Raw genomic sequence first — 14,403 nt, forward strand, 5'->3', positions numbered from 1 at the left:
GAAGCCCCACAGATTAAGGCACTTTTCTGGGATGTCTGTGTTGTTGAAATGACCTAAACATGAATCGTGACTGGGATGAAATACCTCCGTGTCTTCTCCCATCTCTTTTAAGATGCTACTGAGTTACAAAACTCATGTAGGGTGACCCTTGCAGTCTAATTACAATTAAATTTTAAAATAAATTAGGTTACCTTTTATTGCCTACAGTATTCCAATAAAACCATTTCTGTGCCCTTGTATGTAATCTAGTTAATTTAACCTGACTTAATGTGCTACTCTCAGTCGTTAGTTATTTAGTTTATTTCTGTTATATAAGGGGAGGTGACAAAAGAGGAATGTAAATGTGATCAGGCAAAGCACAAAAGGCTGGGAAACGAATCCTGTAAAAGCTCTTTTGAACTGTCCCAAATAACGTGGAGGTGAGGAATTGAAGGACTGCTGCTATGAATAAAATGCAACAGAAAAGCCAGAGGCTGAACAAGAGGTAACTTGAAAAGTCCTTTTACCAGCTACTTTCCAACATAATTCTACAGAACCTGCCCCACACAGAGTGGAATGCACAAGGTTGTCAGAAATAGCCAAACTCAGCAAATCATCCAAAAGGTAGCATCACGTTGTTCTTCTCTGAGCATTTTCTCAACTTGAATGCAAACTACTTCTATAGAAGGGTAGCTGCTGCTAATGGAAAGAAGAAAAGAGAGCACTGGGTAGTTCACAGTCCCTGCAGCAGAGAGGCCGTCAGTGCTCCAGCTAGTGCGAGCGTGCTCCAAGTGCCACAGGAACAGCTCCGAGGACAGATGAGCACAACAGGAGGAGGAAGAGAAACTTATTTTAGCAACCCAAAATACTCTAAAGCACACGTTTTGGAAGGCTAAGATTACACTATTTAAATGAGAAACCATTTCAGCTGCTGAAAGCTATGTGAAAGAAATATCAGTGTTCCAAATGAGTGGTTTCCTGCTGCCTAAAGCTTCGCTGCAACTATGCCAGCTTTTGGTAAAATTAAAATTCATTTTACAGCTAGCAATGCAAACAGCGATCTCTTTTTGCCATGAAAAATTACAGAACGTAATTGCCAATAATAACTGAATACATAAGTCAGCTGAAAATTTAATTTACAAGAACCCTGGTTAGTTGTTACAGTTCTTGCTTGTCATTTTGAATGCTAATAAACAGTATTTTTTTCCTAACTTGTTCTTGAGAAAATCCGATGATGGAGATCCCATCCACTCCCTAAGTAATCTACCCTTTTCCTTAGCTATTCTTCTATTGGAAATTTTATCCTACTGTGTAAATTAAATTGCCTTTGCTGCCATCAATGCCTATTTCTACTTTGTTCCATGCATGTTGGTCCTACAAAGCAATTTATTTCCTTAATCTTGGCATTGCTATGCTTTTACATTTTTACCACATTTTATGCTGAATTAAAATGTTCACAGTTAAATTGAGCAGACTTTATGTGGCCGATACTGAGAGAGAACACAATTGTGGGAAACAATCCATCTATGTCAGCAACATGACTTCCAGCATTTTAATTTTTTAAACTAGCATTTTATTTTGGGGTCTGGACTTAAGCACTGTGATTTCTGACTACATTTTCTTACACTAACTTGTCTCTGATAAATTGTTTTAACATATTAAGTGGAACACTCTTGGAATCCACACAGCAGAGTACGCATGCAGCCTGGGAGGACCGTTTCAAGCACGTCATTCAAACCTGATGCGGTTTACAAACTTCATACTGACCAGTAGGTACTTTTTAAATTTAAAAGAATACTTTCTGTAACACTCAAGATTTCTAGAAGGATACATATTATTATTTAATGAACATAAAGCAATCACAATGTGATCACGGTACAGCTTCATGCCCTAATTGAATTTGGTGTGACGTGTTTAAAGGGTTCTGTGCAGGCTTCACAAAACAAGTGACAGTCCCAGCATCAAGCTCCAGAGCAGAGAAGATGGAGGAGGACAGGAGGAAAGAAAGAAACAAAACACACAATTAAAATGAAGAGGAATTTTGCAAACATAATACCCAATACCTACAGGAACAGCACCTGGTGCAACCTACAAAGACAAAGACATGACACAAAATGAATACAAGTCAAAAAACATAAAGCTGATAGTGATGGACATCATAAAAGCACTAAGTTTGGGGGGAAAAAAAAATGGTTACAGGCAAAACTACCAAACTTGAGGTTCAGCAAGTGCTCCAATGCACTCATAACAAAAACAGCCTGGTTTTGAATGTGCTCTGCTTGAAAATCTCTGAATAGTTCCTGATAGTTTGAAATCCTGAGTGGATGTTAATGTTAGGTTTCTGCTGCTCCTCTCCTCCCGCAAGGGCTTGCAAGCTCTTCCTAAAGCAAGTATTTTCCTACAAGCTACTAAGATTAAACCAAAATTACATTATATTGTCAAGAATGAGGGGACACTGACACATATTCTGTACATGTATCAACATCCCAAGGACTATTTAGAGGAAATATATTTGGATGATAAATTCTCCAGGATAGCCAGAACAAGCTTCAACAGGATCAGAACTGCTTAGGCCTTCTGATTGTCAGCACAGACTTGCCTCCAAAAAGCTGTAGCAATAACAAAGGTAATTTAATGACACCTCTCTGTTTTCCAGCCTTTTTCATGTGGAAGATGATCAGCACTGAAACGCCCATGGAAGAGAATTGTTTTGTTGAAGAGTTTTCCAGCATTTGCCCTCCTCATTTCTGGGTGAAAGCAGAAAAATCTCTTCCACTCGTATCTTTCACTGGAAAAAAATCTTGAGATTGAGCCTTGCAGAGGGGAAGCAAAACCTGAGATTCCCAATCCCATTGACAAGTGGTTTGCAGTCAGACTGTGCTGGCCTGCACCTAGCTGATTTTCTCTAACTTGGTGCAAGATGAGGACTGCAAGGCCTGATGAGATGGTTCTCCAGGCTCACTCATTCAGCTTGGAGGGAATAGGCAAAGAAGACACAGCATATCTGGAGTGAACTTCCTGCATCTTTAACACCACCGTTAGGGATCAGAAAAATAACCTGAAGCACAGTCTCCGGAGAAGTCTTTGTGATGGCTTCAGTAACAAAACCACTTAGATCAACAGGACCAAGGAGGAAAACAAACCAAGCCCAAATTCTGAGCAACTGATAAACTAAGGGAGATAAACCTGTCTGAGAGGACACTGCCCAGGCCACCCTATAAGTAGTTTTTTCTCCTTAAACATTTTTTTCCTTTAAAGTGAGTTCATTTAAATAATATTTAATTGTACCATTTAACACAGTAAAAAAACTTCTTCACCATTTAGGTCATCTAAACTTCAGAGGAAAATATGCCAAAAGACTAACGCAAGAACCAGGATGGATGCTGAGCAGTGCTTTAATTTTGAATTAATTTTAATCACCACCAAAACCTCTCCAAATCCCTGCACAAAGCAAGGGCTGAGGCACAAGCATGACTAAAAAGTCAGGCACTAGAAAGTGCTACCAGACTTTGGCAAATCGAGGTGCGAAGGGCCATGCCACTCCCTGAAAAAAAAGTCGACAGGAAAGTTTGGAAAAAAAGATCATCTTCTGATCTTCATACAAATGAGCTGCTCCTGGGAGAGGGCAAGAAACAATCTCAGCATCTTCATCACTTCCACTAATTAGTGGTAGCATTTGTTTAAAAGAGGGCAGATGTACATAAAGCAAACCCCTTGAGGACTCCAAGGAACTCAGAAGAGAGAAAGAATCGCCTGAGAAGGCAGAAGCCATTGGATATTCCTCCTACACAAGTACAGGAACAAATACAGTGCTACAGTAGCAATTCAGTGTTAGAGTTTTCTTTTTCCTTCTTAAGCATAAAGATTCCAAAAAGAAAAAAAACTCTTAACAAATTCTAAAGAAAGGAGCAGTCTCTGCTTTGCTTTTCCCTTTTGTCTGTTTCAGTGATGATATTAATGGGCTGTTCCATTTCGGAAGAATATTTCCTGAATTATTAGTTTGAAGTGTGATTATTAGGTGTCACAGAAGTGCCATAGAGGACTAGCAGTATTATGAGAACTCTCCTCTCCAGAGAATACCGCCTGCAAAACAAATTCAATCAGCAACAGTGAAAAATATAAGCAATCAGGCAAATATTAGAGAAAAAACACTTCAGTATCTAAAACGGTTCAGTACTCCTGAATAAAAAAAAAAAAAAATAAATAAATCCACTCTCTTCTCTTATTCTGGATATATAATTGAAAATCCATAACCTGCATTTGTAGTTACATTTAAAAGTTATTTTATCCATTATTTCTCTGTCCTCTCAGATTGCTACTGAGATGTCTTTATGTAAAATAATAATTCCTTAAAATTTCCCACGTGTTCTCCAGCAACACAAACGTTGAGCAACCATCTACCTAGTTTGACTTCGACTTCATAAGACAATAGAACTGTAAAACCTGAAACTGGTCAAGTAGAGAAGGATCTGGAGAGGAACCTATGGTGACAATAGACCCATGTCCTGCTCTGCTGCCCAGGGTTGCTGCACTTGGCTGGAGGTATCTGCAGAAGCAGCAGGGTTCCAAATGCGTGCTGGGACCCATTCAGTGCTTCTGAACACACGCTGGCACGCTTTATAAACACAGCATCAATCCTGTGTTCTGATGAGCACTGCACAAATTACTTTACACCCCCAGTTTATTCATCAAGACGCTGCGTGTGGTATCGGTAAACAGCTCGGTGTCAAGCAGGATGTAACGGATGTGAACGCTGATGAGAGTCTTTCAAACTGGAAGTTGCATTTAATTTCAATTCACCTCTCTCGTTTCAGAGAGAGACAACAAGACTTGGCACACAGGCCAGTTGGTGTGTGGCATAAGGCAGTTACTGTGGAGCTTTTCCACTAACCTTAACCACTGGAGTACAAGAAATTAGCGCTGCCCCATGGGGCAAAGGAGTAAGGATGGAAGTGGCTTGGGAAGCCTTCAATAAACAGCAACCAGACAATACTGTTTAAATTCCTCAGCTCAGGTTTACTCAGGTCTTAAGCTATCAGGTCTTAAGGTACTTGCGTGGCTTAATTTAATTTATGCCATTTAAACAGACTGCTTCATTATATCAGCACTTGGCAGTGCTGCTGCTCTAGTTAAGGGTCTGTTTGCAATGTCACATCTATAAATTAATTTTTGGAAGGTTTATTGCAGGATTCTATTATAATTTCTACAGGTTTTCAGTTTAGAATGTGTCTTGGTTTTTCTTAAGATATGCACTTCAGATGACCACTTCCTTCATGCACCTATTTGAGGACAGGGAGTTTTTTTCATACGAAACATAACCTCAGCTGATCTGTCAATTAGAAGAGTGAATAAATCATGTTTAGCCAGTGTCACTAATGGAAACTAATATGCATAGGCATGGAGAGGATATGATATAGTCAACCCTTCATCTGCAACCCCTACTTACAAAATACATTAATTCACCAAGACACAGTGAAACCATCAGAACATTAAGACCTGCAGAAATTGACACGTCGGTGACACAGAGAGAGATCGAGGGCACCCTCATCAAGTTTGTGGACAACGCAGAGCTGTGTGGTGTGGTCAACACGCTGGAGGGAAGGGGTCCATCCAGAGGAATCTCAACAGGCTTCAGAAGTGGGGCCATGCCAACCTCAAGAAGTTCAACAAGGCCAAGTGCAAGGTCCTGCACCTGGGTCAGTGCAGCCCTGAGGAGAAAAGACTTGGGGGTGCTGCTTGATGAAAAGCTCAACATGAGCCAACAGTGTGTGAATGCAGCCCAGGAAGCCCCAGCCATGCCCTGGGCTGCATCCCCAGCAGCACTGGCAGTGGGTCAAGGGAGGGGATTCCACCTCCCTCCTCTTGCGAGACCCCGCCTGGAGAACAGTGTCCAGATAGGTTCTTTGTCCCATTTTGACTGAACCTAGATTTTTACTAGCTTAACCTAACTCCTGTTATTCATTATCTGATGAAAATAACGCCATGACATCAACCAACCAATTGTTAAGTTCACTAGGAAATACTTCTGAGCCCTTGAATGGTCATTTCCTATGGATATAAATTTCCCATCTATTTCTACTGAGACTTAGAAATATTCAACAGCTTGTGATCAGCTGCCTAATGCAACTTGTGTTGAGGAATGATGAACTTCTTTTTCATCGTCTTTGGACACAGACTAAGTTATGTTAGCACTCCCAACTGAGATATCTGCTGCAGAGTGGATGGATTTTTTTTATTATTATTCATGATGCAATTAAACCTACAATTACTTGGGCCACACCTATGTTGAAATTTGTAGTGCAGGCAAACACAAGCATATGAATAAACTGCCCTGTCCGTATATTGAGATGACTTCAGGGAAACATGCTGATATATTGCACAGGAGGCACAATAAAACTTGGTGCCCTACGGTCAGACTGGTGGTGATGAATTTCAGAGCACTCGTGAAAAGTTGAGATATTGAACTTGTACTGACAAAATCAGCAACAGAAAGTGCTTCCGGTGGGGAACAAATACCAGGATTACATTACAAACCTCATGAAATAATTTATATTAAATGAACAAATGACTCTTCCATGCAGTTCTTGAAATTAAGTATCTGCAGTTTGAGAGTATACAAACAGCACATGCTATACTAACCAATTGGTAGTTACATGATTCAAAGAGCCCAAATTCAGGGGTTAACACTTCAAAGTTGTCTTAATTTTCAGTCTCAAATATGATCCAATACATAGTTCCATCAAATAACTGTGTATTAACGCCTTTGACACCTTGTGGGTAGAGTTGTGCAACTGCCCAGGAAAGGTTAATCAGAACACTATTAACTCCAACCTGAAAAACCTCTGGAGGTTAATGAAGTCCAAAGTCTTTCTGTCATTCTGATAGCGCAACAATATCATCTACTAGGAAATAGGAGAGAGGCCCAAAAAAACATCAGCATGGAAAACTGCCACATAAATTTAAGTGTCTGAGCTAGGGACACAGAATTTTCTTATTTAAAACCAACTCTCTTAATTCATTTCAAGCATGAAGGATTCAGCTCCTCCTTCACCAGCCACGCCATGTGTCTCCTTTTACCACGCTGGGTTTTGCACGCACAGCAGGATTCTCCAGTGTTGCTGCACCTACCTACAAAGCCTTGAGGGCAAATATCTCAGTCCCTGGAATATCCATGGACTTGCAGATAGAGAAACACCAGAAGTACATTGTAGATGAACAGTGAGATTTGGGTACCACTTTTGGCTGGCCATCACCTAAACTAGCAGTGCTTCAACCCAGGCAGAAATGTTTCACAAGAAGCTCTCCAGTTGCCCAAAACCCTACTCTGAGTTTCAGAACGAACACCTGTGCAACACACAAGTTGATGGGTCTTGCAGACAGACTGGCTTAGTTTCAGTCTTCCACTCCTCAGGTGATTAACTGCCTCTCTTTGCATTTCTGTGAAGTTAATGTACAGTCACACGTGTTGTAAGGTGGGCATCAATAATGCCCTAAAATTGTAGAAGTCTGTAATGCACCAAGGCATATTTGAACCAAAGGGCTTTACTAAGACTTTCATGAAGGTGTGGTTAGAACAAAATCAGCAAAAAACATCTAAAAATATCCCCATCTTTTTTGTTAGGGATCACAGAACTAAAAGCAGTCTTCTGAGAAAATTTCTCAAATTAGTCGCTTATAAAGGACTTAAGAACTGTGGACACAAACTCACAGGATTTGATTCCCATTGTGTTTGGGCACATGCTACACAGATTTTACACAGCACAATCAGACAACTTATTATAAATACAAGCACACACCTGATGCCTCCACACCTTTCTCATCCTGATATTGAGCAACCTAAAATATCTCATTAATTTGATGGAACAATGAAGTGCTTTGCTTTGAACAGAAGCAATGCTGAACTAGAGCACCTCAGAAGTCATACCACTCGTCAGTGATGCTTACTGATGACCACCATGAGCTTAATCCACACCTTCTATGCAGCTCCTAAGAAAGCCGGATGCACCAGCCATGTCCACTTGCCTTCCAACCCATTCCTACTAATGCCCCACTAACTGTGTGAGTTTTTTTAATGGATTGGAAGGAGATATTCTACGTGAGTTTGGGCTTTAAAATAGCTTCTTAGGACAATAAATGGAGACAGTGATGTAGAAAGCATCTTTCAGTTGACAGTGGCCTCTCATGTTTCTCAAAATATATGAATTTGCTACATCAAAAGTAAAACTTATAAAAAAGATTTTTTTTTCAGAGTATCATGTTAAGAATTTTACTAAGGAATATTAGCATACACAATAAATAGTACTACAAAACCTATGCCTACAACTTAGCCCTTCCTTTTGCATCTAAAGGTAACAAAAGCAGAACAGAAACAAGAACAACTTTTCTTTTGTTGACAACTGGAGAAACAAGAGTAATTAGAGGAAATAGAGATGTTATCAAAAAACACATAATGGCAACAACCCCAGTGAGAACAGAAGAAACATCAACCCTAGAGATGACAGACAGCTAGATACACAGATACCTGGAGGTAGTGTTACTACTTGGTTGCTGGCCTTTTGAAGATGTTCAGGTTTTAGTATGAGTAATGGTAGGATCTAAATCCAGGCAGAGCAAAGACTGGATTGAACTTCCAGCCTTCTGCCCTCCTATTCCTTTTCTTCCTGGTTTGTTCAAACTACAGCTTCCTTCTGCTTTGAGCTTCACTTACCCATTTCCCCACATTGTGTGGTAAATCCCTCCTTCCCAAAAAAGGTATTTTTTTCTCCCTTTTGCACTAAGCATTCATCATCCCTAACAGAACAGAATCTTAAGGAGAGCTGAGTAAAACAGAGGTTAGTTTTTCAGTTCAAGCACATTTGCAAACCTATTTGAACTCAGAATGAAAACAAAAAGGGAACCTTAAAAATGGTACTTAGATTTATTTATTATGAAAGCAGTTTTGTCTCAAGAAAAAACAATGATAAAAGAAAGAAGTCTGAAAACAATAAAAATGCAAACAGCAGTAGGGCACTATGAAAGAATAAACCAAAACCCTACCTCCTCCACATCGTTGTCCAACACCACGATTTGCAGTGGAGAAGTCAGGTTCTGGTTATCAGAGATGGTTGTTCCCACCGGAGAGGACTCAAGGATGAAGCCCTCGTACGTGGCCCTTGTGAAGTAAGGCTTCTGATTGTTCTCATCGAGGACTTCGATGTGCAGGTTGGCAAAGGCAGGGAGAGGATGCCCGTTGTCTTGTTCAGCCTGGAAAACCACCACATTTGTCAAAGGCTTTCAGCTAAGTGAAACTACAGTCACTACCTGGCATTGGCTTATCATTTAGGAATTAAAATCCAGTTATAGAAATGAATATCAGCATACGGATCATCCTGTCATGAAAAAAAAAAAAAAAAAAACACCAAACAAAAATTAGCTAGGATAGACAAATAAAAAGACTTTCCAGCACAATAACCTTTTAAATAGTCACACCAAAACTCAAAGCTACACAGCACATGTGCAAATATAGTTTCTTAAACTATCAGTATGGAGAATTTTTGAAAAATCTTTGAAGGATGGAAGAAAACTGGGAACTGATTGTACCACAGAACCTACACCCACACCACCAGCAGGGGAGCTACAGCCAAAAGATGACAACAGTACACGTGGACATATGGTACTTGCTACGGATTACTGGAAGAGTGTTGCCCTAGATACGACTCTTTCTCCCTCTCCCAAAAACATGTCTTTCTAGTGTTAGATGAGTGGGATTTTAGTTTTGGTTTTGCCTATTTTTGGAAAAATTCTTTACTTCTATTAATAACCTCTACTTTCCACTGGCAACGCCTCACTCACCAAGATTTACTTACCAAGAGTTTCACCTGATTTAGTCTTATTTTCAAGCTTCCTAAACATAAAAGCACTAATTGCCTATTCCAGGATGTTAATCTAATAGAAATGTATGATGTTGCTTGCCTTCTTTTTTTTTTTTTTTAAATTTACTACCTATGACTAATTAAAGTAAATAAACAAGGGAAGTAGAAGACAACAAGTAATTTGTTCTTTAATTTATAAAGGGCAAACCAGCTTTAATTATAGTCTTGCACATGTTCCTGTAGAAAGGTAGTGGTAGGGTACTGTAAGACAGTCCCTGTTCCTGTGGCTTCACTGCCAAAAAAATCTGTAAGCACACAGGCCCTGGGACTACACTATTCCCTTTCTGCAGATGTGCAGAATGTGTTGTGCAATAACTTCTCAGGTGTAAAACTACTCCAGAAAAGAGAGAACAGTACCTAAATTATTATTGTTAACAGCACTTTCTGTTTGCAGAGGATTATTTTTATTCCAGTATCTGCCCTTTTCCAAAATAGATCATTTCTCATTATTCAAATCCAAGGTCCAAGGAGCTGCCTCCTGGAAACATGTCATTTTCATTTCATCAACTGGTTATTTGTAATTTCTTAATCAGATGTTTTTTGTGTGTCTGTGAAATGTGAACACTGTATAAAGCTTTGCCTTGTTTACCAAGCAACAATAGCCTGCTGATGATGATAAAAACTTCCATTTCAAGTAAAAAAAAAAAAAAGCATAAACATCAAAATTGCTATTTGTTCAAAGTAGGTAATTTAGTCATTCATAAGACAATCGTTCAAAACACCCGTTTTCTAGGGAAAATGTCTTTTGCTCTTTAATAAACATCAGGATTACTCTTAACCAAGAGATGGGCAACAGTGATACTGGCACAGACTTAAAAGCAACCCCCAGTCTTGCTTGTACGTGGCTGTTTTCTGACTCAGGAGGATATGGTCAGACCTGACAGATGGACTTACATAGGCAGATTCTAGTATCTGAAGTTAATAAGGGTTTTCCTAGGAGATTAATCCTTGTTAATGAGACAAAACCACTATGAAACTGGGAGTTCTGCTAGTTAATTCACTGGCATGTTAAGATTTCAGTTAACCAGGGTGAAGGAAGCAAAACATTTAGCTACTGATGTTCTTAGATACTTTTAGGATCCAGGATGCTACCAGTGATTAAATCCATAATTGCCTCAAATAGTTATTCCCAGATGAACCATTAGTAACTTTTTTTCACCCAGCTTCCATTATTTACATTCAAATAAAACAGGTAACAGGAAAATAGTACACCAAGGACAGGGAGATAGTACAGCAGGCTCCAGTCACCCCAAGAGTCTGATGTTTTTGGGTGACCTCAAGTGATTTTTCAAGAGCTGTACCTTAGTTGAGAACATCTGCCAGCACATTGGTCACTGTCAGAGAATCACATATATCAGGTTAAATTAGCATTTTGTTAGAACCCTCCCAATTGCACTGTATTTCTTTCAAAAGAACAGCACTCAAACATCCCTGGGGGAATCCTGGCCTTGCAAAAGTTATAGAACAAGGTGTTTCAAATCCAATGTGGCAACAGCATAGGAGACTGGGCAAGTGACTCCCAAATGCTGAACATAATTTACAGAAATGAGATTTATTTTGAAGTTGACGCTCCACTGAATAAAAATAAACTTCATGTGGAAAAGCTAACATCAACAAAATTACTTGGAGGTACTCTGGCTACTGACCCAGTAGGATGCAGCTTCAAAAACATCCTGATATAGAGAATTTTGCACTAAATTCATACACTGAAAACACACACAAAAAAAAAAATCTCTAAATTGATCATGGTTTACTACGAAAGAAGGATATGCATTCCTAAGATCAGGCTTAAAATTGTAAGCCCTAGAGATCAAAACTGCAATGGGGATTCCCTCCACGGTGGGGGGTTCAACTCAAAAGCTCTTCAACCTTGCAGGTGCTTTCCCTTCTGTTCCCTAGGTTGGGTACGCTGGTCAATATAATTAACTTTGGCCATCCCACTGGAGAATGTCACTTCCCAGCTGCTTCCCAACACTTCCCAACAGTCACTTCCCAACTGATTCAGCATTTCTCGCACCAGGACACAACTCAAACTGCTGATGTATTTAATTGTTGGCAAAACCCAGTGCTCACCTCCTTAAACTCCCCTTCAAGAGCCAGGCAGAATTAGATGTCCTTTGCATCTGACCTTATTTCCTACTCAAAAAGAATCTCCTTTTACAACAGCAGAAGACAGACAAGCAAAACACTGCTGGTGAGAGAAAAGTGCTTTAAAAAACAGGGAGTGCTGAAACTCTAACCAACTCTCAGTGCATCTTCCTTTAATGCTTTTTTAGTAGTTTTGTAGAATTTTCTGCTTTTCTAATCCAGCCTACCTACTTGTGGGGGTGTCATTAAACTCATTTTTAATCAGTTTTATGGGCTTGTGCTATGACACTTTACATTCAACCTAATCCAACTGATACAAAGGATAAAACATAACCTCCACAGAGAAGAGTATCTATCCTCTGATCCTTATAGCACACTGATGTTAAAAAACACAGCTTTAATATTCATAAGAGCAGAAAGATATAAGCACTTGCTCTCTTAGAAGAGATTTAGTTGAAAGCTGGAAGGGAGACCAAAATTGTTCTTTTCCTTACAAGGCCTCTTTCAGAATTGTTCTAAGCCACTGGAAAACACAACCGTGTTTTTTTTTTTCTTTTGGCATTTACATGATGGGTCCAAAAAAGCAAGGAAGGAACTAAAGAAAACATCAGTAAGATGCTAGTTACAAATATTTCAAACATGTTTCCTTTAGGAAATCATTTTCTATAGCAATCACTTCTTTTTTTCTTTTGTTTAATACGAATAATTTAATGGAAAATATGAGAAATTGATTTGTTTTCCTATGTTACATAAACTTATCCCCAGAAGCAGTGCTTGGCTAGGAGCAGTTCTTGTACCTTAGATCCACACCTTGACAGTTTTTAAAATTCATATATTGTCTTTCTGATCCCGTTAATACAGATATGCTCTGCTTACCACACTGATGGAAAGACTGGAAACAGTGTCTAAAGTAACAACATAACTTATTACAGACCTCCTGACTCAAAAAAAATGTAGGTAGGATATTAGGTTATCACCATCTAATAAATAACCAGGCTGATAATGTCTGAAACCTAAAAAAAGGTGCAAGACTGGAAGAATAAATACTAGTGGCAAAACCAGACTAGTTTCCACCAGTATCAGCCCTAAGAATCTTCACTGGAACCCATGTAACCAAATGGTCCATTAAAAGGAACTTTTTTTGTGTGCTACCTGACCAAAGGGTTTGCTGAAATGAGTGCCATCAGTCTTTTCTTCTTCACAACCCAAGTTTTTCAAATCGTTAGGTCCTAAAGTGATTTTCTCTGTGCTATCACAATTTTCTTAATTCCCTGAGCAACCTAACACCTTTATTCAAGAAAACTGATTTTAGACATTGGTTGTCCTTGTGCTTCAACCACGTAAGCCTGTTATACCTGCAGCAACCAGGTTAGCTTCTGGATATTGTTTCTTTAAAAACGTGATCAAATCATTCCTTTTTCCCTGCAGTATGCGAAATGCAGTAAGCCAAAACACTGCACTTGAACTTACTTTTGTTATCACTCATGAAACATATAAAAGTGGATGAAAAATTTCTTTGATAGATAAATATGACATTGAATTTTTATTCTATGGCTAGACTAAATTTTTTTTTTTTTTAAATAACATTCAAAAATCAGGGCTGAGTTGGAAATAATTGAATAGAATAAAACTATGTCTTATTTCTTCCAATTCAATGATACACCCACAATGCAGCACAACTGTTCAGCTTAAGATAGATAAAGCTCTCAAAATATATGCACCATCATGCATATAACCCCATTAAAAAAAACGACCAAACAAAAAAAAAAAAAACAAACACACAAAAAACCTTGCCACTGCATCTTAGATATTTCAGTGCTTCTGTAAAGAAAAGAAAAACTGGAACACTATTTGAAGAAGGTTCACAATATATCTGAAAATTACCTTTGGCTTTTCTGACAGGTAAAAGAGCACATTCTTCTGCTATTGGAAGTTTAATGCTGGGTTTAGAATTGATGCATCCACTTAAATATGCTGTAAAAAGAATTACACTGAACTTCACCGCCAGAAGATACCAACCTAAACAAGACAGAGGGAACCCCAGCACGGTGCTAAAGATGCTCTCACAGACACCACAGGAAGAGCTGCTGCCTGGCTAACAACCATCTTTGTGGGTCCTGTAAATGTCCAGTTCAGTTGCAGTCGTTGCTTCCAGTCTTGCGACTCATCTCCTTTCCAAAGACCACCAAAGTCCCCTGCCATTGATTATACCCTGGCCTTCTAAGAGCTACAGTCAAAGGAGTAAGGAACAGCCTCTGGCCAACACACTCGATAGCTCCCTGAAGGAGAGGCAATACTGGAGAATCCCAGGCAGGTCACTTGAGATTTTTCTACTCAGTACAAGAACAAGGAAAGAGCCTGAGAACTCTGGACAGTTAAACTTAAGCCTGACTTCAAGTTGCCAAGAAGATGGAAATGTTATATA

General features: G+C 39.2%; 1 protein-coding gene across 1 annotated transcript in view; it reads right to left on the minus strand.

Annotated features, from left to right (window-relative positions):
• LOC103768880 (protocadherin-15-like) overlaps positions 1 to 9,249 on the minus strand; it is a gene marked incomplete at its 5' end in the record, with an annotated part of 190,564 nt that extends 181,315 nt beyond the window's left edge. Inside the window, 1 exon segment of the mRNA XM_008936046.1 lies at positions 9,016 to 9,249. Within this exon segment, the coding sequence (XP_008934294.1) occupies positions 9,016 to 9,249 (234 nt within the window).
• Positions 9,250 to 14,403: the final 5,154 nt, after the last annotated feature.

This window comes from Merops nubicus, unplaced genomic scaffold (genome assembly GCF_000691845.1).
Source record: "Merops nubicus isolate BGI_N331 unplaced genomic scaffold, ASM69184v1 scaffold1360, whole genome shotgun sequence".
Taxonomy (NCBI): Eukaryota; Metazoa; Chordata; class Aves; order Coraciiformes; family Meropidae; genus Merops; species Merops nubicus.